This window comes from Ylistrum balloti, unplaced genomic scaffold (genome assembly GCF_031769215.1).
Source record: "Ylistrum balloti isolate Yb309-2 unplaced genomic scaffold, AGI_CSIRO_Ybal_v1 Utg369560, whole genome shotgun sequence".
Classification (NCBI taxonomy): Eukaryota; Metazoa; Mollusca; class Bivalvia; order Pectinida; family Pectinidae; genus Ylistrum; species Ylistrum balloti.
Genome location: NW_026781861.1, coordinates 117421 through 144264, shown reverse-complemented (window position 1 = coordinate 144264; position 26844 = coordinate 117421). Strand labels below are relative to the sequence as shown.

General features: G+C 36.3%; 1 protein-coding gene across 1 annotated transcript in view; it reads left to right on the top strand.

Moving 5' to 3' along the window:
- The window catches only part of LOC132544446 (uncharacterized), a 250740-nt gene that overhangs the window by 159503 nt on the left and 64393 nt on the right, over positions 1-26844 (top strand). The window contains 34 exon segments of the mRNA XM_060208080.1: positions 67-630; positions 1010-1063; positions 1681-2286; positions 2502-2552; positions 2844-2885; positions 3189-3752; positions 4132-4185; positions 4803-5408; positions 5624-5674; positions 5966-6007; positions 6311-6874; positions 7252-7305; positions 7923-8528; positions 8744-8794; positions 9086-9127; positions 9431-9994; positions 10372-10425; positions 11043-11648; positions 11864-11914; positions 12206-12247; positions 12551-13114; positions 15447-16019; positions 16231-16281; positions 16653-16694; positions 17297-17860; positions 18571-18627; positions 19246-19812; positions 20305-20355; positions 20892-20930; positions 22187-22750; positions 23461-23517; positions 24154-24720; positions 25213-25263; positions 25798-25836. Coding sequence (XP_060064063.1) covers positions 67-630; positions 1010-1063; positions 1681-2286; positions 2502-2552; positions 2844-2885; positions 3189-3752; positions 4132-4185; positions 4803-5408; positions 5624-5674; positions 5966-6007; positions 6311-6874; positions 7252-7305; positions 7923-8528; positions 8744-8794; positions 9086-9127; positions 9431-9994; positions 10372-10425; positions 11043-11648; positions 11864-11914; positions 12206-12247; positions 12551-13114; positions 15447-16019; positions 16231-16281; positions 16653-16694; positions 17297-17860; positions 18571-18627; positions 19246-19812; positions 20305-20355; positions 20892-20930; positions 22187-22750; positions 23461-23517; positions 24154-24720; positions 25213-25263; positions 25798-25836 — 9054 coding nt within the window.

The window sequence follows — 26844 nt, the reverse complement described above, 5'->3', positions numbered from 1 at the left end:
TTATGGGAAAAGGTTATAGGATATGATTTTTACATATATATCTATTTCATTTTATTTCCTATGCAGATTGCGCTTTGTCTAAGGTCGATCTGATTATCATCATCGATGCCTCCACCAGTGTAGGACAAGGAAACTTCGATAAAATGCTGGCTTTCTGTAAGGATTTCCTCAGGAACGCCGACATTGACTCTGGTAACGTACGTGTCGGTGCTTTGATCTACAGTTCCGGGGTAGAAATTCAATTCAATCTCAATACGTTTTCAACAAAAGCTGATGTAAACCAGGCTATCGATGAAATTCCCTATATCTATGGAAGTACCAACACAGCTGACGCCTTGCTGACGATGAGGAACATGTTCAATGCTGCTGATGGAGACCGTGCTGACGTTCCCAACATCTGTATCATCTTAACAGACGGTGTATCCAATATCAACTCCCGGAGAACCATTCCGGAAGCGGACCGGGCCAGGGATGCAGACATACATGTATATGCCATCGGTATCGGCCTGAAAGACACGAAGGAGTTAGACGGTATCGCTAACAAACCCTCATCGGAAAACAGCTTCAACGTTCAGACGTTTGACGAGCTGAACGCTCTCAGTGACCAAGTATTCTCGTCTTTATGTCCAGGTATTTATTGAGAATTTTTTTAAAATACTTTATCGATATCAACTATTCTATCACGGCACAAGTGTGTTCCTCACAGCTTAAATTTGTTCAATGTATGATTTATCACACATCTTTATATGTTTTACGTGTCGTCTTTTTGTCAGGTATATATCTTTGTGTTTTCTCTTTCCATGAAAGTAATGCACTTCGCACTTTGCACCATTGATATGCACTTGATCCTGTTTTGTGTTAATACATGTTATTTGTTTTAATCTTATACTTTATGTCATGGCGATCAATTATATACAATATTTGTCATGAAAATGACATTTGTTAATGTATTCGTTGACGTGTTTTTTGTAATGTTTTGTCTGTCTTCATGTCTGTGTACTGAATGCAGGTTTTAAACGTGAAGAACAGTTTCCAAGTTCTACAGCAACACCTTTACCAAGAGGTAATACTTACATGTGTAAAATTGTGAAAATTTTTTAAAATGCTCAATTTTGAAATATTTTCTATATGATGGAATGGTTAAATATATGAAATTAGCACTGCCCCTTCATTAATGGATTATCGAAAGTATAATTAATCATATTTTGATCATAGTTGATATGATACAACAAATACATATACAACGTCTAAAATGTTATACCAAAAAACTCGTCTTACAGTTGTTGTCAACAAACACTGTTTGTCACTAAATGATAAAAATAGCACTGCCGTAATCTGTGTTCTCTATCACAACAATATCTTATTATTTGAGATTTTTCCTTTCTCGTCCTTTGTTTGTTTGTTTTCTTCTTTACTCTTACTATGAACGTCATTGTAACTTATCTTGTTTTAGTTTTGTAACACTTTTAAAATGTTTAATGATACGAGAAATTCGTTTATCAATCAACACCATTTCCAGACCACTGAAATTCAGTTATCCAATTGCTTTGTTTTTGGTGTTTTATTTTTATGTAAAGCACAAGATAAAATATGTTATAATAAATTTTATACTCTTGAAGAGTAGGAGCATTGTTCACCTTAATTGTTTCCTTTTGTAATTAATATCAATGTGAATTTCAGTTACCGATGCTCCAACCACCACCACTACAACGACTACACCAGCACCTACACCTCCTCCCAGAGCCTTTGATCTTATCATGGTGTTAGATTCTTCGGTGACACCAGAGAAGTTCGAATGGATCCGGAACTATGCCAAAATGGTCGCTGGTCGACTAAGTATTGACAATGAGAAGTTCCGAGTAGGTCTCCTTAGGTACAGTACTGATCAGGCCGCCCAATTCCAGCTGGACGATTACTTGACAAAGGATGGCGTTGTGGCTGCCATGGACGATATCCAGTATCGGCCAGGGGAGACCAACACCGCGGCTGCTTTAGATTATGTGAGAACGGAGATGTTCAGACCTGACAATGGCGACAGAGATTTTGCAAGAAACTTTATTCTCTTGATTACCGGAAATGACGAAAGCACTGATAGGTACGAAGCATTCCGGGCTGCAGAGAAAAATGAAAATGACGGTAATTACTTATTCACGGTTGGAGTCGGACTCCGAGACCACAGTGAACTGGACGAGGTGTCGTCACATCCACTGGAGGAATACCAACGTCTATTCCTTATATCTGACCGACCAGAGGATATCGACGACGAACTGGCAATGTTAGAAGCATGTAAGTGATGCGTTCATATCCTGATTTAATTGAAATTTTTATTAATGAAATATCTTCTCATCGTCGTTTGAGGTATGTGTGCAATGACTGCAATATCACAATTTGATTTTTCATTAAAAATTGTTTAGTTCAGTGTGGGAATTATGTCTTAGTTTCCTTTGAAAATATCAATACCTTTCCGTCATTAGTTAATTGATATTCTAATTTCATTTTAGTACCTGAGGATCCTCCAGATGGTTTCCGCGGACGACCATATCCTCCTCCAAGTAAGACTATGTTTTTGGTTTATCCACATTGATATCAAAATCATGCATAACACGATATATAGCTATTGAATACATGAAAAGTATAACATTCTTAATGTCGCCACTATGCACAACTTGGGGTATTGTTCTACATCGTCCAGCTAACATGCGTGAATTTCCAGCTAAAGACTATCCACGAAAATATGATTCAGCGAATAAGTTTTCAGTTGTAATCCTTATGTTTATACAAGTGATGTCAACAAATGTCTCTTTTCTCGAAATGAAGTTATAAGTAATTTTGTATCCTTACAGCAACGACCCCTCTGCCGATAACTTTACCACCGCCTGTGTCTGGTATGTCACGTAGAATCATCAATTTGTTTCAATAGTACTTTTGCAAATAAACTAGCGATTAAAAAACACTGATATCATTCAATTTTGGGACCAAACTACAACCACCAAAGTTGTTTTTTCAGTCAGTATCTTATATGGTTGTTATATACAATATATATATTAAAATCAGTTTTCACTCAACAATTCTATTGATTCGTTCAAAATTTTAAGTATAAAACGCCGTAATTCAAAGAGATATTATGGGAAAAGGTTATAGGATATGATTTTTACATATATATCTATTTCATTTTATTTCCTATGCAGATTGCGCTTTGTCTAAGGTCGATCTGATTATCATCATCGATGCCTCCACCAGTGTAGGACAAGGAAACTTCGATAAAATGCTGGCTTTCTGTAAGGATTTCCTCAGGAACGCCGACATTGACTCTGGTAACGTACGTGTCGGTGCTTTGATCTACAGTTCCGGGGTAGAAATTCAATTCAATCTCAATACGTTTTCAACAAAAGCTGATGTAAACCAGGCTATCGATGAAATTCCCTATATCTATGGAAGTACCAACACAGCTGACGCCTTGCTGACGATGAGGAACATGTTCAATGCTGCTGATGGAGACCGTGCTGACGTTCCCAACATCTGTATCATCTTAACAGACGGTGTATCCAATATCAACTCCCGGAGAACCATTCCGGAAGCGGACCGGGCCAGGGATGCAGACATACATGTATATGCCATCGGTATCGGCCTGAAAGACACGAAGGAGTTAGACGGTATCGCTAACAAACCCTCATCGGAAAACAGCTTCAACGTTCAGACGTTTGACGAGCTGAACGCTCTCAGTGACCAAGTATTCTCGTCTTTATGTCCAGGTATTTATTGAGAATTTTTTAAAAATACTTTATCGATATCAACTATTCTATCACGGCACAAGTGTGTTCCTCACAGCTTAAATTTGTTCAATGTATGATTTATCACACATCTTTATATGTTTTACGTGTCGTCTTTTTGTCAGGTATATATCTTTGTGTTTTCTCTTTCCATGAAAGTAATGCACTTCGCACTTTGCACCATTGATATGCACTTGATCCTGTTTTGTGTTAATACATGTTATTTGTTTTAATCTTATACTTTATGTCATGGCGATCAATTATATACAATATTTGTCATGAAAATGACATTTGTTAATGTATTCGTTGACGTGTTTTTTGTAATGTTTTGTCTGTCTTCATGTCTGTGTACTGAATGCAGGTTTTAAACGTGAAGAACAGTTTCCAAGTTCTACAGCAACACCTTTACCAAGAGGTAATACTTACATGTGTAAAATTGTGAAATTTTTTTAAAATGCTCAATTTTGAAATATTTTCTATATGATGGAATGGTTAAATATATGAAATTAGCACTGCCCCTTCATTAATGGATTATCGAAAGTATAATTAATCATATTTTGATCATAGTTGATATGATACAACAAATACATATACAACGTCTAAAATGTTATACCAAAAAACTCGTCTTACAGTTGTTGTCAACAAACACTGTTTGTCACTAAATGATAAAAATAGCACTGCCGTAATCTGTGTTCTCTATCACAACAATATCTTATTATTTGAGATTTTTCCTTTCTCGTCCTTTGTTTGTTTGTTTTCTTCTTTACTCTTACTATGAACGTCATTGTAACTTATCTTGTTTTAGTTTTGTAACACTTTTAAAATGTTTAATGATACGAGAAATTCGTTTATCAATCAACACCATTTCCAGACCACTGAAATTCAGTTATCCAATTGCTTTGTTTTTGGTGTTTTATTTTTATGTAAAGCACAAGATAAAATATGTTATAATAAATTTTATACTCTTGAAGAGTAGGAGCATTGTTCACCTTAATTGTTTCCTTTTGTAATTAATATCAATGTGAATTTCAGTTACCGATGCTCCAACCACCACCACTACAACGACTACACCAGCACCTACACCTCCTCCCAGAGCCTTTGATCTTATCATGGTGTTAGATTCTTCGGTGACACCAGAGAAGTTCGAATGGATCCGGAACTATGCCAAAATGGTCGCTGGTCGACTAAGTATTGACAATGAGAAGTTCCGAGTAGGTCTCCTTAGGTACAGTACTGATCAGGCCGCCCAATTCCAGCTGGACGATTACTTGACAAAGGATGGCGTTGTGGCTGCCATGGACGATATCCAGTATCGGCCAGGGGAGACCAACACCGCGGCTGCTTTAGATTATGTGAGAACGGAGATGTTCAGACCTGACAATGGCGACAGAGATTTTGCAAGAAACTTTATTCTCTTGATTACCGGAAATGACGAAAGCACTGATAGGTACGAAGCATTCCGGGCTGCAGAGAAAAATGAAAATGACGGTAATTACTTATTCACGGTTGGAGTCGGACTCCGAGACCACAGTGAACTGGACGAGGTGTCGTCACATCCACTGGAGGAATACCAACGTCTATTCCTTATATCTGACCGACCAGAGGATATCGACGACGAACTGGCTATGTTAGAAGCATGTAAGTGATGCGTTCATATCCTGATTTAATTGAAATTTTTATTAATGAAATATCTTCTCATCGTCGTTTGAGGTATGTGTGCAATGACTGCAATATCACAATTTGATTTTTCATTAAAAATTGTTTAGTTCAGTGTGGGAATTATGTCTTAGTTTCCTTTGAAAATATCAATACCTTTCCGTCATTAGTTAATTGATATTCTAATTTCATTTTAGTACCTGAGGATCCTCCAGATGGTTTCCGCGGACGACCATATCCTCCTCCAAGTAAGACTATGTTTTTGGTTTATCCACATTGATATCAAAATCATGCATAACACGATATATAGCTATTGAATACATGAAAAGTATAACATTCTTAATGTCGCCACTATGCACAACTTGGGGTATTGTTCTACATCGTCCAGCTAACATGCGTGAATTTCCAGCTAAAGACTATCCACGAAAATATGATTCAGCGAATAAGTTTTCAGTTGTAATCCTTATGTTTATACAAGTGATGTCAACAAATGTCTCTTTTCTCGAAATGAAGTTATAAGTAATTTTGTATCCTTACAGCAACGACCCCTCTGCCGATAACTTTACCACCGCCTGTGTCTGGTATGTCACGTAGAATCATCAATTTGTTTCAATAGTACTTTTGCAAATAAACTAGCGATTAAAAAACACTGATATCATTCAATTTTGGGACCAAACTACAACCACCAAAGTTGTTTTTTCAGTCAGTATCTTATATGGTTGTTATATACAATATATATATTAAAATCAGTTTTCACTCAACAATTCTATTGATTCGTTCAAAATTTTAAGTATAAAACGCCGTAATTCAAAGAGATATTATGGGAAAAGGTTATAGGATATGATTTTTACATATATATCTATTTCATTTTATTTCCTATGCAGATTGCGCTTTGTCTAAGGTCGATCTGATTATCATCATCGATGCCTCCACCAGTGTAGGACAAGGAAACTTCGATAAAATGCTGGCTTTCTGTAAGGATTTCCTCAGGAACGCCGACATTGACTCTGGTAACGTACGTGTCGGTGCTTTGATCTACAGTTCCGGGGTAGAAATTCAATTCAATCTCAATACGTTTTCAACAAAAGCTGATGTAAACCAGGCTATCGATGAAATTCCCTATATCTATGGAAGTACCAACACAGCTGACGCCTTGCTGACGATGAGGAACATGTTCAATGCTGCTGATGGAGACCGTGCTGACGTTCCCAACATCTGTATCATCTTAACAGACGGTGTATCCAATATCAACTCCCGGAGAACCATTCCGGAAGCGGACCGGGCCAGGGATGCAGACATACATGTATATGCCATCGGTATCGGCCTGAAAGACACGAAGGAGTTAGATGGTATCGCTAACAAACCCTCATCGGAAAACAGCTTCAACGTTCAGACGTTTGACGAGCTGAACGCTCTCAGTGACCAAGTATTCTCGTCTTTATGTCCAGGTATTTATTGAGAATTTTTTTTAAATACTTTATCGATATCAACTATTCTATCACGGCACAAGTGTGTTCCTCACAGCTTAAATTTGTTCAATGTATGATTTATCACACATCTTTATGTTTTACGTGTCGTCTTTTTGTCAGGTATATATCTTTGTGTTTTCTCTTTCCATGAAAGTAATGCACTTCGCACTTTGCACCATTGATATGCACTTGATCCTGTTTTGTGTTAATACATGTTATTTGTTTTAATCTTATACTTTATGTCATGGCGATCAATTATATACAATATTTGTCATGAAAATGACATTTGTTAATGTATTCGTTGACGTGTTTTTTGTAATGTTTTGTCTGTCTTCATGTCTGTGTACTGAATGCAGGTTTTAAACGTGAAGAACAGTTTCCAAGTTCTACAGCAACACCTTTACCAAGAGGTAATACTTACATGTGTAAAATTGTGAAAATTTTTTAAAATGCTCAATTTTGAAATATTTTCTATATGATGGAATGGTTAAATATATGAAATTAGCACTGCCCCTTCGTTAATGGATTATCGAAAGTATAATTAATCATATTTTGATCATAGTTGATATGATACAACAAATACATATACAACGTCTAAAATGTTATACCAAAAAACTCGTCTTACAGTTGTTGTCAACAAACACTGTTTGTCACTAAATGATAAAAATAGCACTGCCGTAATCTGTGTTCTCTATCACAACAATATCTTATTATTTGAGATTTTTCCTTTCTCGTCCTTTGTTTGTTTGTTTTCTTCTTTACTCTTACTATGAACGTCATTGTAACTTATCTTGTTTTAGTTTTGTAACACTTTTAAAATGTTTAATGATACGAGAAATTCGTTTATCAATCAACACCATTTCCAGACCACTGAAATTCAGTTATCCAATTGCTTTGTTTTTGGTGTTTTATTTTTATGTAAAGCACAAGATAAAATATGTTATAATAAATTTTATACTCTTGAAGAGTAGGAGCATTGTTCACCTTAATTGTTTCCTTTTGTAATTAATATCAATGTGAATTTCAGTTACCGATGCTCCAACCACCACCACTACAACGACTACACCAGCACCTACACCTCCTCCCAGAGCCTTTGATCTTATCATGGTGTTAGATTCTTCGGTGACACCAGAGAAGTTCGAATGGATCCGGAACTATGCCAAAATGGTCGCTGGTCGACTAAGTATTGACAATGAGAAGTTCCGAGTAGGTCTCCTTAGGTACAGTACTGATCAGGCCGCCCAATTCCAGCTGGACGATTACTTGACAAAGGATGGCGTTGTGGCTGCCATGGACGATATCCAGTATCAGCCAGGGGAGACCAACACCGCGGCTGCTTTAGATTATGTGAGAACGGAGATGTTCAGACCTGACAATGGCGACAGAGATTTTGCAAGAAACTTTATTCTCTTGATTACCGGAAATGACGAAAGCACTGATAGGTACGAAGCATTCCGGGCTGCAGAGAAAAATGAAAATGACGGTAATTACTTATTCACGGTTGGAGTCGGACTCCGAGACCACAGTGAACTGGACGAGGTGTCGTCACATCCACTGGAGGAATACCAACGTCTATTCCTTATATCTGACCGACCAGAGGATATCGACGACGAACTGGCAATGTTAGAAGCATGTAAGTGATGCGTTCATATCCTGATTTAATTGAAATTTTTATTAATGAAATATCTTCTCATCGTCGTTTGAGGTATGTGTGCAATGACTGCAATATCACAATTTGATTTTTCATTAAAAATTGTTTAGTTCAGTGTGGGAATTATGTCTTAGTTTCCTTTGAAAATATCAATACCTTTCCGTCATTAGTTAATTGATATTCTAATTTCATTTTAGTACCTGAGGATCCTCCAGATGGTTTCCGCGGACGACCATATCCTCCTCCAAGTAAGACTATGTTTTTGGTTTATCCACATTGATATCAAAATCATGCATAACACGAGATATAGCTATTGAATACATGAAAAGTATAACATTCTTAATGTCGCCACCATGCACAACTTGGGGTATTGTTCTACATCGTCCAGCTAACATGCGTGAATTTCCAGCTAAAGACTATCCACGAAAATATGATTCAGCGAATAAGTTTTCAGTTGTAATCCTTATGTTTATACAAGTGATGTCAACAAATGTCTCTTTTCTCGAAATGAAGTTATAAGTAATTTTGTATCCTTACAGCAACGACCCCTCTGCCGATAACTTTACCACCGCCTGTGTCTGGTATGTCACGTAGAATCATCAATTTGTTTCAATAGTACTTTTGCAAATAAACTAGCGATTAAAAAACACTGATATCATTCAATTTTGGGACCAAACTACAACCACCAAAGTTGTTTTTTCAGTCAGTATCTTATATGGTTGTTATATACAATATATATATTAAAATCAGTTTTCACTCAACAATTCTATTGATTCGTTCAAAATTTTAAGTATAAAACGCCGTAATTCAAAGAGATATTATGGGAAAAGGTTATAGGATATGATTTTTACATATATATCTATTTCATTTTATTTCCTATGCAGATTGCGCTTTGTCTAAGGTCGATCTGATTATCATCATCGATGCCTCCACCAGTGTAGGACAAGGAAACTTCGATAAAATGCTGGCTTTCTGTAAGGATTTCCTCAGGAACGCCGACATTGACTCTGGTAACGTACGTGTCGGTGCTTTGATCTACAGTTCCGGGGTAGAAATTCAATTCAATCTCAATACGTTTTCAACAAAAGCTGATGTAAACCAGGCTATCGATGAAATTCCCTATATCTATGGAAGTACCAACACAGCTGACGCCTTGCTGACGATGAGGAACATGTTCAATGCTGCTGATGGAGACCGTGCTGACGTTCCCAACATCTGTATCATCTTAACAGACGGTGTATCCAATATCAACTCCCGGAGAACCATTCCGGAAGCGGACCGGGCCAGGGATGCAGACATACATGTATATGCCATCGGTATCGGCCTGAAAGACACGAAGGAGTTAGATGGTATCGCTAACAAACCCTCATCGGAAAACAGCTTCAACGTTCAGACGTTTGACGAGCTGAACGCTCTCAGTGACCAAGTATTCTCGTCTTTATGTCCAGGTATTTATTGAGAATTTTTTTTAAATACTTTATCGATATCAACTATTCTATCACGGCACAAGTGTGTTCCTCACAGCTTAAATTTGTTCAATGTATGATTTATCACACATCTTTATGTTTTACGTGTCGTCTTTTTGTCAGGTATATATCTTTGTGTTTTCTCTTTCCATGAAAGTAATGCACTTCGCACTTTGCACCATTGATATGCACTTGATCCTGTTTTGTGTTAATACATGTTATTTGTTTTAATCTTATACTTTATGTAATGGCGATCAATTATATACAATATTTGTCATGAAAATGACATTTGTTAATGTATTCGTTGACGTGTTTTTTGTAATGTTTTGTCTGTCTTCATGTCTGTGTACTGAATGCAGGTTTTAAACGTGAAGAACAGTTTCCAAGTTCTACAGCAACACCTTTACCAAGAGGTAATACTTACATGTGTAAAATTGTGAAAATTTTTTAAAATGCTCAATTTTGAAATATTTTCTATATGATGGAATGGTTAAATATATGAAATTAGCACTGCCCCTTCATTAATGGATTATCGAAAGTATAATTAATCATATTTTGATCATAGTTGATATGATACAACAAATACATATACAACGTCTAAAATGTTATACCAAAAAACTCGTCTTACAGTTGTTGTCAACAAACACTGTTTGTCACTAAATGATAAAAATAGCACTGCCGTAATCTGTGTTCTCTATCACAACAATATCTTATTATTTGAGATTTTTCCTTTCTCGTCCTTTGTTTGTTTGTTTTCTTCTTTACTCTTACTATGAACGTCATTGTAACTTATCTTGTTTTAGTTTTGTAACACTTTTAAAATGTTTAATGATACGAGAAATTCGTTTATCAATCAACACCATTTCCAGACCACTGAAATTCAGTTATCCAATTGCTTTGTTTTTGGTGTTTTATTTTTATGTAAAGCACAAGATAAAATATGTTATAATAAATTTTATACTCTTGAAGAGTAGGAGCATTGTTCACCTTAATTGTTTCCTTTTGTAATTAATATCAATGTGAATTTCAGTTACCGATGCTCCAACCACCACCACTACAACGACTACACCAGCACCTACACCTCCTCCCAGAGCCTTTGATCTTATCATGGTGTTAGATTCTTCGGTGACACCAGAGAAGTTCGAATGGATCCGGAACTATGCCAAAATGGTCGCTGGTCGACTAAGTATTGACAATGAGAAGTTCCGAGTAGGTCTCCTTAGGTACAGTACTGATCAGGCCGCCCAATTCCAGCTGGACGATTACTTGACAAAGGATGGCGTTGTGGCTGCCATGGACGATATCCAGTATCAGCCAGGGGAGACCAACACCGCGGCTGCTTTAGATTATGTGAGAACGGAGATGTTCAGACCTGACAATGGCGACAGAGATTTTGCAAGAAACTTTATTCTCTTGATTACCGGAAATGACGAAAGCACTGATAGGTACGAAGCATTCCGGGCTGCAGAGAAAAATGAAAATGACGGTAATTACTTATTCACGGTTGGAGTCGGACTCCGAGACCACAGTGAACTGGACGAGGTGTCGTCACATCCACTGGAGGAATACCAACGTCTATTCCTTATATCTGACCGACCAGAGGATATCGACGACGAACTGGCTATGTTAGAAGCATGTAAGTGATGCGTTCATATCCTGATTTAATTGAAATTTTTATTAATGAAATATCTTCTCATCGTCGTTTGAGGTATGTGTGCAATGACTGCAATATCACAATTTGATTTTTCATTAAAAATTGTTTAGTTCAGTGTGGGAATTATGTCTTAGTTTCCTTTGAAAATATCAATACCTTTCCGTCATTAGTTAATTGATATTCTAATTTCATTTTAGTACCTGAGGATCCTCCAGATGGTTTCCGCGGACGACCATATCCTCCTCCAAGTAAGACTATGTTTTTGGTTTATCCACATTGATATCAAAATGATGCATAACACGATATATAGCTATTGAATACATGAAAAGTATAACATTCTTAATGTCGCCACTATGCACAACTTGGGGTATTGTTCTACATCGTCCAGCTAACATGCGTGAATTTCCAGCTAAAGACTATCCACGAAAATATGATTCAGCGAATAAGTTTTCAGTTGTAATCCTTATGTTTATACAAGTGATGTCAACAAATGTCTCTTTTCTCGAAATGAAGTTATAAGTAATTTTGTATCCTTACAGCAACAACCCCTCTGCCGATAACTTTACCACCGCCTGTGTCTGGTATGTCACGTAGAATCATCAATTTGTTTCAATAGTACTTTTGCAAATAAACTAGCGATTAAAAAACACTGATATCATTCAATTTTGGGACCAAACTACAACCACCAAAGTTGTTTTTTCAGTCAGTATCTTATATGGTTGTTATATACAATATATATATTAAAATCAGTTTTCACTCAACAATTCTATTGATTCGTTCAAAATTTTCAGTATAAAACGCCGTAATTCAAAGAGATATTATGGGAAAAGGTTATAGGATATGATTTTTACATATATATCTATTTCATTTTATTTCCTATGCAGATTGCGCTTTGTCTAAGGTCGATCTGATTATCATCATCGATGCCTCCACCAGTGTAGGACAAGGAAACTTCGATAAAATGCTGGCTTTCTGTAAGGATTTCCTCAGGAACGCCGACATTGACTCTGGTAACGTACGTGTCGGTGCTTTGATCTACAGTTCCGGGGTAGAAATTCAATTCAATCTCAATACGTTTTCAACAAAAGCTGATGTAAACCAGGCTATCGATGAAATTCCCTATATCTATGGAAGTACCAACACAGCTGACGCCTTGCTGACGATGAGGAACATGTTCAATGCTGCTGATGGAGACCGTGCTGACGTTCCCAACATCTGTATCATCTTAACAGACGGTGTATCCAATATCAACTCCCGGAGAACCATTCCGGAAGCGGACCGGGCCAGGGATGCAGACATACATGTATATGCCATCGGTATCGGCCTGAAAGACACGAAGGAGTTAGATGGTATCGCTAACAAACCCTCATCGGAAAACAGTTTCAACGTTCAGACGTTTGATGAGCTGAACGCTCTCAGTGATCAAGTCTTCTCCTCTCTCTGCCCAGGTAAATTGCCGTTTTATTAACTTATTCCTGAAAATACACTTGCTATCTTATTTCCAAAACACCAACACGTCATCTACTTTTTCTCTCTCTGTCCTGTGTTTTGTTTGTAGTTGATGATGCACCGTTTTAATAACTCCAGATACCGTATTGCTAGTAATTTTCAAGGTCACCATTTTCGGATAGAATTTTAGGATCTCCCGAAATCTTTCCATCCTTGTTAGCGTATTCATTACTTTCAACGGGTAGCAAAATTATCATTGTATATTTCTCCGGCACATCCATAATGTTACTGTACGTTTTTGATAGAGGCGTCAGGTTTTGTACAGAAGACATACCTCAACTCTTCCAACATCATTCACTTCTTGTCATCATATTGATCACTTAAAATGGGTAAAACGTTTTTCTTGTAATATAATACCCTATCATCTGCTTCTTCAGTTATCATATGATATAATTGTGTTGATTCTTCTTTGAAAATATCATTTAGCCTTAGATCCGTAACCAGTGCCCGTAACACGAGTAAGCCCATTGTTTTCTATTATTATACAATGAATGTACGATCACTTCTTTTCGTCAGGATTTTGTTTCTTTTGGTTCCTCCTCCCGTTTTGCCCACAAACTGTTAGAATTAGTACACATGGCTTTATTTATGAATATTTATCCACGAAATCGAGTGATCACAAAATATTCATGATTCGGAAAACTACGAAACTCGGGCTTCACGAAGCACATTAGCTGTTCAAACTGAACTGATAGAAGATTACAATTATCTATACAAAAAAGAATAAAGAATCATTCCCGATAAAACACGGGCTTCCTCATTCCCCATTACAATCCACTTGTGAAAGAAATGTACCTCTAGGCAACGTTATAATTTGTTTGTACTCAAATGCACTTGTAATGTCATATGTGTGATGTTCTACTCACATAGGTTTATTTATGGTGTCATACTATGCTGTATTATTTCTTGTGATGTATCAAAATATTGTCACATTATCCGCACTTTCACGCATTTTGTATCGTTCTATATTGTAAAAACCACATTGTAATTTTGTCATATCAATATTACCGTTATATTTTTGTCTTTTTCTTTCTTACTTTTTTCTGTCTTTTTTTCCTTTCTAATGAAAGAAAAATATATCATTCAACGAGTAAATATATACACTTTGGCAAATAAGAGAATTAATTAATTTGGGTTAAAAGGCAGCAATTGCAATTATTTATTTTCTAGACGGAAATATAACGGTCGCTGCAGCACTCTGATCACTCTCAATATACATATATATATATATATATACTATATGCCACTGTCTCGTATTTTATGTGTATGTACTTGTTTTATATATGTCTAATGTGAATACGTGTTAGGTATAACAGAGCCCCAACCCACAACAACCACGACCGAAACCACCACTACAGTGCTGACTTCCACAGGTAAAGAGAAAATTCTTTTGAAAATTCCAGCATGTTTGGATGTATCCTAATTCGTCACATCTACTTCCAATAATGAATCAAAGCAAACACATTTTTTATCGTGATTAAATTGGTTAATTTGTGTAACTTTTATTATGTTATGATATAGAAACTGCCTCGGGACTTCCATGTGGTATCATAATGTCAAATGTATTTTGAAAGTATTCAGCAAAACGATGGTAACATTTTAAAAAAGAGACAAAATGATAGTGAGTTTGTGTCCTCATGTTATAATATCCCCTAACATATACCACGTCATCATCACTTCTATGTAAATCAACGACTGACAAAGGTTTAATTGACGTTGTTATTCTTCAATTAACAAACTAAAGTATGATTTATTTTATTTTCAATGTGTTTGAATCTTCACATAATATTAAGATGACGAAAACCATATGATAATTGATAATTTTAACTAAAACGTTTCGCGTCAATAATAGCTTCTAATTTCCGGCAGTTTTTACAAAAGACACAAGTGTGTAGCACCATTTAAAGCCATTCAGAATTAAATACAATTATGCGAATTAATGAACAACGTTCGAATGAAATGTCAAATCCGCGGTTAGGAAGTTAAACTTGGTCATGCAGGTTGCGGTAAACTCAATGACTACTTGTCAACCAGCAATGTGTATAACGTGATCTAATTATCTCGATAACTTTTCAGGAATGTCCCTTTAAACCTCTCTATTATTCATATTTGGGCGAGATATCATCAAATGTTGAGTTTGAATTTAGATTCTGTTGAAAATATCGGTTCCTTTTATTTTTCTTCCGTTACTGAAAACAACTTTGATAACGCGATATCATTCTGTATCTTGTAGCTATACATGTGTACGTTATAGATATGTTATTATTCTAGTGACCGATGCCCCGACTCCTCCTCCACGTGCCTTCGACCTCGTCATTGTCCTTGACTCTTCGGTCAGTCCAGCACAGTGGCAGTGGATACGACAATATGCTAAGATGGTCGCTGGACAGCTTAGCATTGACAATGAAAAATTCCGAGTAGGCCTTCTACGATATAGTACCAACCAGGCCGCCCAATTCCAGCTGGACGATTACTTAACCAAGGATGGTGTTGTGTCTGCTATTGACAATGTCCAGTACCAGCCCGGGGAGACCAATACTGTAGGCGCTTTAGATTATGTTAGAAAGGAGATGTTCAAACCAGATAATGGTGACAGAGATTTTGCAAGAAATTTTATTCTTTTGATCACTGGAAATGACAACAGCACTGATAGGTACGGGGCATTCCGTGCCGCAGAGAAAAATGAAGACGACGGAAACTATTTGTTCACTGTTGGGGTTGGACTCCAGGATCCTAGCGAACTGGCCGAGATCTCTTCACATCCTTTGGAGGAATACCAGCGTCTTTTCTTGATATCAGACCGACCAGAGGACATCGATGACGAGTTGACGATGCTTGACGCATGTAAGTAGATAAAGTCGATCCTCACTATCTCGAAATTAGCGGAAACGTTGGAAAAACTCGAGCTATCCGAGTATTCGATTGAAGTGAAATCGAATGTTTGGTGGGAAAATTACTCAGCGAATCTCTCGCTTTCTGTAAACCATCAAGCAATACATAGCATGAAAAGAAGTTTGCTTTAAAATTCAGAATGATATTTGTTATCTTATTGCAGTACCAGAAAATCCACCGGACGGATTCCGCCTGCGACCATATCCTCCACCTTGTAAGATGATTTTCTTTCTCTTCTCTTAAAGTATTTTAAATAGAAATGTTTCAATATTGTGCGAGAAGTAACATTGCACTCTAATTTCAACTTGTAGTTTTATTTCCGATATCAACTTTTGTGCAAGTATATTTCATTAAGTAGTGTTCCTGATTATACAAAATAAGACTGGGGATGGGAGGGAATTGTATTGATATTTCCTATCAACTAAGGAGCACTACGTAGGTAACGAATTTTCAAAACATATTAAACAATAAACCTACAAACAAGACTGAAAATGACGGGGATGCGTTACCCTTACTTTATGCTCGTCAGTAAATATATTAAATTGTCCATACATTTTGTTATAATATTCTTTTTCTTCTTTTCAGCTACCACACCTATACCGATCACGCTACCGCCACCAGTGTCAGGTAAATAAATACATTTCATTAAAAGTATAGGTCGGGCGTTATATTAACAATGCTTTGTTACTCTTTCATACAAACAACGATGTACACCACATCTTTTTATTAAAAAAATTCGTTTCGTGTGCCTCGTCAATATCAACATGGAGTTATTTACCTATCTAGGGAGGTCGCCGATTGCGAACGATTTCTGATAAGAATAAACCATCGATATATATTTTTGTTGATTAAATGCATATTCATGTGTTGAGAGAAACGAAGACGTTGAAAAAGAAACACAAACACACACATCTCACCCATCACTCACACCAAAGAAGCTTTTCCATCGCTTGTGTTTTTGATTTACTTGCCTTATCCCATATCTCACAATTCACGTAAGGCTCATCCAGATTATTTTAAATACACTCTGTAATAATTAACATGATTCTGATCTCTGCTTATGAAGTGAAGATCTTCTGAATTCATAACATATGTAAGATGAAATACAGATTCCAATTTCACCGCATATTCTGTTCCTTAACTGTTACATTTCACCTGCGGTACAGATCAGTAATTTCAACTTATACATTGCTTTGCATTCAAATTCTAAAGAAACGCTGTCATTACAGATTGTGCCCTGTCTAAGGTTGACTTGATCATCATCATCGATGCCTCCACCAGTGTAGGACAGGAAAACTACGATAAAATGCTGGCTTTTTGTAAGGATTTCCTCAAGAACGCCGACATTGACTCTGGAAACGTACGTGTCGGTGCCTTGATCTACAGTTCCGGGGTAGAAATTCAGTTTAACTTGAACTCCTATTCAACAAAGGCTGAAATATACCAGGCTATCGATGAAATTCCCTATATCTATGGAAGTACGAACACGGCTGATGCGCTGTTGACGATGAGGAACATGTTCAATGCTGCCGATGGAGACCGTGCTGACGTTCCCAACATCTGTATCATCTTAACAGACGGTGTATCCAACATCAACTCCCGGAGAACCATTCCGGAAGCGGACCGGGCCAGGGATGCAGACATACATGTGTATGCTATTGGTATCGGTCTGAAAGACACGAAGGAGTTAGACGGTATCGCTAACAAACCCTCATCGGAAAACAGCTTCAACGTGCAGACATTTGACGAGTTGAATGCTCTCAGTGACCAGGTCTTCTCTTCTCTCTGTCCAGGTATGTTCAGATTACTGATATACACAAATACAAAACACCAGAACGATAATATTAGTATGATAAAAGACAATCTGGTGGATGTTTCTTCCTTTGAAAATAATATTCATACATATCCGTTTCTATAGCGAACTACTACCTTGAGACATTGCACTGCTTTTGTCACGTATTAGGCACCACTTTATATGGATTCAATGTAATGTTCTTGATCAATCTGTATTTCCTCTACTGTTACGCTAATTTACATATTACACTGCACAACTCACTTTCGTTTACGCATTTTCTTTTCCCCGGATGCTTAAGTACTCGTTTGTGAATGTATATGTCTATATTGGGAATTTTCGTTCACATAATAGCAATTTATCAGAAACCCATATAAAAATCTGAATATAAATATACGTGGGCGTATGTTTTTGTTCCGGGGAATATGTTCGGTATATATGTATGCGACATTGTATTCAACTGTTACCTCTTCTAAAACTGTATGATGTTTCTTATTGTTCAACACCATATTGTGTATTAATCAGTGTGGTGTATAACACTGTATGTATCGTGTATTGCACATTGTTTTGTACTATTTTGTTATATATTACAATGTATCACGTATTTCCTGTATTATATATAGCACTGTGTATTGTGTATTACAAACTGTTATGTATCACATTGTAATATGTATTACACTTTATTGCACTGTCTGTGTCTGTATGTGTTAGGACGTATACCGACAGAAGAGCCAAGAACTACTGATACTCCGACAACTACTCTAAGAGGTAAACATGCAATTAACACGTGCATGTTTTATGGAAATGCATTTCCATTCTATTATATAGTTCTTTGAAGTCTTAATTATCATAACAAATCGGATTTGTTTTTGTTATGTTTTGTATTTGTTTTGTTTAGGGTTTATTTTTTGTTTTTTGTTTTTTCTTGGGTGGAGTGGGAAGGGGGAGGGGCGATGAATTTTAATTCTGAAAGTGCCTGGAACCGTAAGACCGTAAACAAAGTCCCTGTTTTATTGACACTTGCATTTTCTTTTTATCAAAACCAATGACTTTTGTTGGTAATGCTTAAAAATCACACAATATATAAAACTATTCGGTTAAGTATTGAAAGTTAAACTTACAGGTTTCGATTTAATAAAGTAATTATTTATATTTTAATTTGAACTGTTATGTTGATGATATTAGCGACATTACATCAGTTATTTTGAGTATATCTTAATAAATTAGATGCTCTGGAATATAGTATTATGTAACAAATGCAAACTTCAATACTATATCAACTTATACGTTAAAAAAATCAACTAAGGTTAATCATTCTTTTAACTATATGAATTATCTACTGAAATTCTACAGATTATAATATACCAAATGTTTTCGTGGTTGTAGTGACTCAACTCCCAGATCCAAGAGCGTTCGATCTTGTCATCGTCTTGGATTCGTCTGTTACACCAGAAAAGTTCGAATGGATTCGTAATTATGCGAAAATGGTGGCAGGTCAACTAAGTATTAACGATGGGAGGTTCCGAGTAGGTCTCCTTAGGTACAGTACTGATCAGGCCGCCCAATTCCAGCTGGACGATTACTTAACAAAGGATGGTGTTGTGGCTGCCATGGACGATATCCAGTATCAGCCAGGGGAGACCAACACCGCGGCTGCTTTAGATTATGTGAGAACGGAGATGTTCAGACCTGACAATGGCGACAGAGATTTTGCGAGAAACTTTATTCTCTTGATTACCGGAAATGACGAAAGCACTGATAGGTACGAAGCATTCCGGGCTGCAGAGAAAAATGAAAATGACGGTAATTACTTATTCACGGTTGGAGTCGGACTCCGAGACCACAGTGAACTGGACGAGGTGTCGTCACATCCACTGGAGGAATACCAACGTCTGTTCCTTATATCTGACCGACCGGAGGATATCGACGACGAGTTAGCGATGTTAGAAGCATGTGAGCTATATTTCCTATGATCCTTTTCTTGACATGTCATTTAATATCACGTATTGTAATGGCAATATGGTTTGCAAATTTATGTGAACATCAACTTTTCATATACCATCTCGCTTTAAAAAATCGGAGACTTGAAAATGGTTATAGATAATCATCAGTGCAAATTTGAATGTGCATAACAGTCACCTGCAAATTATCAAAGTATCAAAATGATAATAAAATATGTCATGAAAGAATGATTGATAAATAACATGTAAGGAAGGTAGGTAATTTGATTAATCAGTTCTTCTGTTGTTTTTGTGTTACATATATACATGTTTTTAGTTTGTTTTACTTGATAAACTTTTACTAACTATTTATTAAAGAATGATCTTTTGTTTTTGTGTTATATATATATTAGTTTAATTTACTTACTATCTATGAAATAATGATCAGTATGTTAATTTCCCACTATTTTTTGAAATTGCAATATAATTTGTTCCTTTCTTACAGTACCGGAACAGCCACCTGATGGGTTCCGTGGTAGACCCTACCCGCCACCAAGTAAGTAGGAACCGGTCATCAGGTCTTCAATACCTTAACAGAAATGTTTGAAGATAAGGGTTTCGAATAATTCTTAAATAACATTTTGGTTTTCTTTTTGTGGAATGGGCTGGGGGGAGGTTGTTTCCAAATGCAATAAATACATGATAAAAAAACAACAAGCAAACTAAGAGGTTTTGACCTCTGCAAACCTCGATTGAGTCTCATCAGATATAGATATAACATTCTTCATCTTCAGATTTTGTGTTTATAAAGATTGTAGAAAAGACACATGTGAATAAAGAATTCGATCACTGTTCTCTACAAATAGTGTCCGGTACAGAGAGAAAGGTTTAAAGGTATTTTAATACGACTTGAGTAATAGAAGAAATATATGTCATAATTAGCATATCAGTCTAATTCCAAACACTGTGTTATAACATATTAACTACCGGGTAAATGTAAAGAACCAAAAATAGTCGATTTAATCATGTATACAAACAACATAATTCACTCTTTAAGTTGAACATGTGTTCTTTTTTTTTTCGTTTCTATAGCTACCACTCCATTACCAATCACGCTCCCTCCCCCTTCAGGTAAGTAACATTAGTTGGTTTGATTGGGGGAATCATCGTTCATTCAGATGATACGGAAATAATGATGACATTGGGAAACACAGTTTCCTTTTGCGGTGTGACACTGGATATTTTTCGAACTCGTGTTGGTTCCGCTATTGTTTACGGTATCTGGTCATCGTTTGTATATCTGATAGTTTCTTCGTGTTTACAGTGTCTGATGGTCGTGAGTACAGTTCGTTAGTATGTTCGTTAGTATAACTATTGGTTCTGCTGTCGTTTACCGTGTCTGATGTTCGATAGTATACCTAATGGTCCTGCTGTCGTTTACAGTGTCTGATGTTCGTTAATATAACTATTGGTTTTGCTGTCGTTTACAGTGTCTAATGTTCATTAGTATAACTATTGGTTTGCCTGTCGTTTACAGTGTCTGATGTTCGTTAATATAACTATTAGTTTTGCTGTCGTTTACAGTGTCTGATGTTCGTTAGTATAACTATTGGTTCTGCTGTCGTTTACAGTGTCTGATGTTCGTTAGTATAACTATTGGTTTTGCTGTCGTTTACAGTGTCTGATGTTCGTTAGTATAACTATTGGTTTTGCTGTCGTTTACAGTGTCTGATGGTCGTTAATATAACTATTAGTTTTGCTGTCGTTTACAGTGTCTGATGTTCGATAGCATAACTATTAGTTTTGCTGTCGATAGTATAACTATTAGTTCCACAGATGTTTACCGTGTTTGACGTTCGTCTGTATACTTGATGTTTCCTTCGTAGTTTACCATGATCTCATTTTGAAACATGATCTTACTTTTTTGCATTGCATTTAAAATCTGTTTAATGAGAACAACATTTTTTTGATTGGATATTTCCTTGTATATATCCACGTTCGTTGATGGTTTTATCCAGCAACCGAACACACATCGATTTCTATTGTTTTTTTATCCTCCATATTTACGGATTCTAAAATGCAACTAAGAAGTATTACTTTTAAAAGGGATCGTGTAATTTATTAAGGGAATATTAACAAAGATTAACTTCACATTGATGGTGTATTCGAGGTTAAGTACCTTGATATCAGGAATTAAATTCTCGATTAAATAGTGCTTTCATTTCATATCGAACATTAGATCGACTAAAGCTTCCTATTGCGTGGGTATGATAACTTATTCTTATATCTAATGCGACTAAAGTAAATCCAGCGTCATATGAATTCTTCAATGAGTAATTATGAAATAGTCCAATTTGGACTACAAATATTTTTTTTATTTTGTGTAGACTGCGCCTTGTCCAAAGTCGATCTGGTCATCATCATCGATGCCTCCACCAGTGTAGGACAGGAAAACTACGATAAAATGCTGGCTTTCTGTAAGGATTTCCTCAAGAACGCCGACATTGACTCTGGAAACGTACGTGTCGGTGCCTTGATCTACAGTTCCGGGGTAGAAATTCAGTTTAACTTGAACTCCTATTCAACAAAGGCTGAAATATACCAGGCTATCGATGAAATTCCCTATATCTATGGAAGTACGAACACCGCTGATGCGCTGCTGACAATGAGGAACATGTTCAATGCTGCCGATGGAGACCGTGCTGACGTTCCCAACATCTGTATCATCTTAACAGACGGTGTATCCAACATCAACTCCCGGAGAACCATTCCGGAAGCGGACCGGGCCAGGGATGCAGACATACATGTGTATGCTATTGGTATCGGTCTGAAAGACACGAAGGAGTTAGACGGTATCGCTAACAAACCCTCATCGGAAAACAGCTTCAACGTGCAGACATTTGACGAGTTGAATGCTCTCAGTGACCAGGTCTTCTCTTCTCTCTGTCCAGGTATGTTCAGATTACTGATATACACAAATACAAAACACCAGAACGATAATATTAGTATGATAAAAGACAATCTGGTGGATGTTTCTTCCTTTGAAAATAATATTCATACATATCCGTTTCTATAGCGAACTACTACCTTGAGACATTGCACTGCTTTTGTCACGTATTAGGCACCACTTTATATGGATTCAATGTAATGTTCTTGATCAATCTGTATTTCCTCTACTGTTACGCTAATTTACATATTACACTGCACAAATCACTTTCGTTTACGCATTTTCTTTTCCCCGTATGTTTAAGTACTCGTTTGTGAATGTATATGTCTATGTTGGGAATTTTCGTTCACATAATAGCAATTGATCTGAAGCCCATATAAAAATCTAAATATAAATATATGTGGGCGTATATTTTTGTTCCGGGGAATATGTTCGGTATATATGTATGCGACATTGTATTCAACTGTTACCTCTTCTAAAACTGTATGATGTTTCTTATTGTTCAACACCATATTGTGTATTAATCAGTGTGGTGTATAACACTGTATGTATCGTGTATTGCACATTGTTTTGTACTATTTTGTTATATATCACAATGTATCACGTATTTCCTGTATTATATATAGCACTGTGTATTGTGTATCACAAACTGTTATGTATCACATTGTAATATGTATTACACTTTATTGCACTGTCTGTGTCTGTATGTGTTAGGACGTATACCGACAGAAGAGCCAAGAACTACTGATACTCCGACAACTACTCTAAGAGGTAAACATGCAATTAACACGTGCATGTTTTATGGAAATGCATTTCCATTCTATTATATAGTTCTTTGAAGTCTTAATTATTATAACAAATCGGATTTGTTTTTGTTATGTTTTGTATTTGTTTTGTTTAGGGTTTATTTTTTGTTTTTGTTTTTTCTTGGGTGGAGTGGGAAGGGGGAGGGGCTGTGAATTTTAATTCTGAAAGTGCCTGGAACGGAAATACTGTAAACAAAATCCCTGTTTTTGACGCTTGCATTTTTTTCATCAAAACAAATGACTTTTGTTGGTAATGCTTAAAAATCACACAATATATAACACCATTCGGTTAAGTATTGAACGTTAAACTTACAGGTTTCGATTTAATAAAGTAATTATTTATATTTTAATTTGAACTGTTATGTTGATGATATTAGCGACATTACATCAGTTATTTTGAGTATATCTTAATAAATTAGATGCTCTGGAATATGGTATTATGTAACAAATGCAAACTTCAATACTAGATCAACTTATACGTTAAAAAAATCAACTAAGGGTAATTATTTTTTGAACTATATGGATTATCTATTGATATTCTACAGATTGTGACAAAGCATTTACCATTTTTATAATATACCAAATGTTTTCGTGGTTGTAGTGACTCAACTCCCAGATCCAAGAGCGTTCGATCTTGTCATCGTCTTGGATTCGTCTGTTACACCAGAAAAGTTCGAATGGATTCGTAATTATGCGAAAATGGTGGCAGGTCAACTAAGTATTAACGATGGGAGGTTCCGAGTAGGTCTCCTTAGGTACAGTACTGATCAGGCCGCTCAATTCCAGCTGGACGATTACTTAACAAAGGATGGTGTTGTGGCTGCCATGGACGATATCCAGTATCAGCCAGGGGAGACCAACACCGCGGCTGCTTTAGATTATGTGAGAACGGAGATGTTCAGACCTGACAATGGCGACAGAGATTTTGCGAGAAACTTTATTCTCTTGATTACCGGAAATGACGAAAGCACTGATAGGTACGAAGCATTCCGGGCTGCAGAGAAAAATGAAAATGACGGTAATTACTTATTCACGGTTGGAGTAGGACTCCGAGACCACAGTGAACTGGACGAGGTGTCGTCACATCCACTGGAGGAATACCAACGTCTGTTCCTTATATCTGACCGACCGGAGGATATCGACGACGAGTTAGCGATGTTAGAAGCATGTGAGCTATATTTCCTATGATCCTTTTCTTGACATGTCATTTAATATCACGTATTGTAATGGCAATATGGTTTGCAAATTTATGTGAACATCAACTTTTCATATACCATCTCGCTTTAAAAAATCGGAGACTTGAAAATGGTTATAGATAATCATCAGTGCAAATTTGAATGTGCATAACAGTCACCTGAAAATTATCAAAGTATCAAAATGATAATAAAATATGTCATGAAAGAATGATTGATAAATAACATGTAAGGAAGGTAGGTAATTTGATTAATCAGTTCTTCTGTTGTTTTTGTGTTACATATATACATGTTTTTAGTTTGTTTTACTTGATAAACTTTTACTAACTATTTATTAAAGAATGATCTTTTGTTTTTGTGTTATATATATATTAGTTTAATTTACTTACTATCTATGAAATAATGATCAGTATGTTAATTTCCCACTATTTTTTGAAATTGCAATATAATTTGTTCCTTTCTTACAGTACCGGAACAGCCACCTGATGGGTTCCGTGGTAGACCCTACCCGCCACCAAGTAAGTAGGAACCGGTCATCAGGTCTTCAATACCTTAACAGAAATGTTTGAAGATAAGGGTTTCGAATAATTCTTAAATAACATTTTGGTTTTCTTTTTGTGGAATGGGCTGGGGGGAGGTTGTTTCCAAATGCAATAAATACATGATAAAAAAACAACAAGCAAACTAAGAGGTTTTGACCTCTGCAAACCTCGATTGAGTCTCATCAGATATAGATATAACATTCTTCATCTTCAGATTTTGTGTTTATAAAGATTGTAGAAAAGACACATGTGAATAAAGAATTCGATCACTGTTCTCTACAAATAGTGTCCGGTACAGAGAGAAAGGTTTAAAGGTATTTTAATACGACTTGAGTAATAGAAGAAATATATGTCATAATTAGCATATCAGTCTAATTCCAAACACTGTGTTATAACATATTAACTACCGGGTAAATGTAAAGAACCAAAAATAGTCGATTTAATCATGTATACAAACAACATAATTCACTGTTTAAGTTCAACCTGTGTTCTTTTTTTTCGTTTCTATAGCTACCACTCCATTACCAATCACGCTCCCTCCCCCTTCAGGTAAGTAACATTAGTTGGTTTGATTGGGGGAATCATCGTTCATTCAGATGATACGGAAATAATGATGACATTGGGAAACACAGTTTCCTTTTGCGGTGTGACACTGGACATTTTTCGAACTCGTGTTGGTTCCGCTATTGTTTACGGTATCTGGTCATCGTTTGTATATCTGATAGTTTCTTCGTGTTTACCGTGTCTGATGTTCGTTAGTATAACTATTGGTTCTGCTGTCGTTTACCGTGTCTGATGTTCGATAGTATACCTAATGGTCCTGCTGTCGTTTACAGTGTCTGATGTTCGTTAATATAACTATTGGTTTTGCTGTCGTTTACAGTGTTTGTTGTTCGATAGTATACCTATTAGTCCTGGTGTCGTTTACAGTGTCTGATGTTCGTTAATATAACTATTAGTTTTGCTGTCGTTTACAGTGTCTGATGTTCGTTAGTATAACTATTGGTTCTGCTGTCGTTTACAGTGTCTGATGTTCGTTAGTATAACTATTGGTTTTGCTGTCGTTTACAGTGTCTGATGTTCGATAGTATAACTATTGGTTTTGCTGTCGATAGTATACCTATTGGTCCTGCTGTCGTTTACAGTGTCTGATGTTCGATAGTACACCTATTGGTTCCACAGATGTTTACCGTGTTTGACGTTCGTCTGTATACTTGATGTTTCCTTCGTAGTTTACCATGATCTCATTTTGAAACATGATCTTACTTTTTTGCATTGCATTTAAAATCTGTTTAATGAGAACAACATTTTTTTGATTGGATATTTCCTTGTATATATCCACGTTCGTTGATGGTTTTATCCAGCAACCGAACACACATCGATTTCTATTGTTTTTTATCTTCCATTTTTACGGATTCTAAAATGCAACTAAGAAGTATTACTTTTAAAAGGGATCGTGTAATTTATTAAGGGAATATTAACAAAGATTAACTTCACATAGATGGTGTATTCGAGGTTAAATACCTTGATATCAGGAATTAAATTCTCGATTAAATA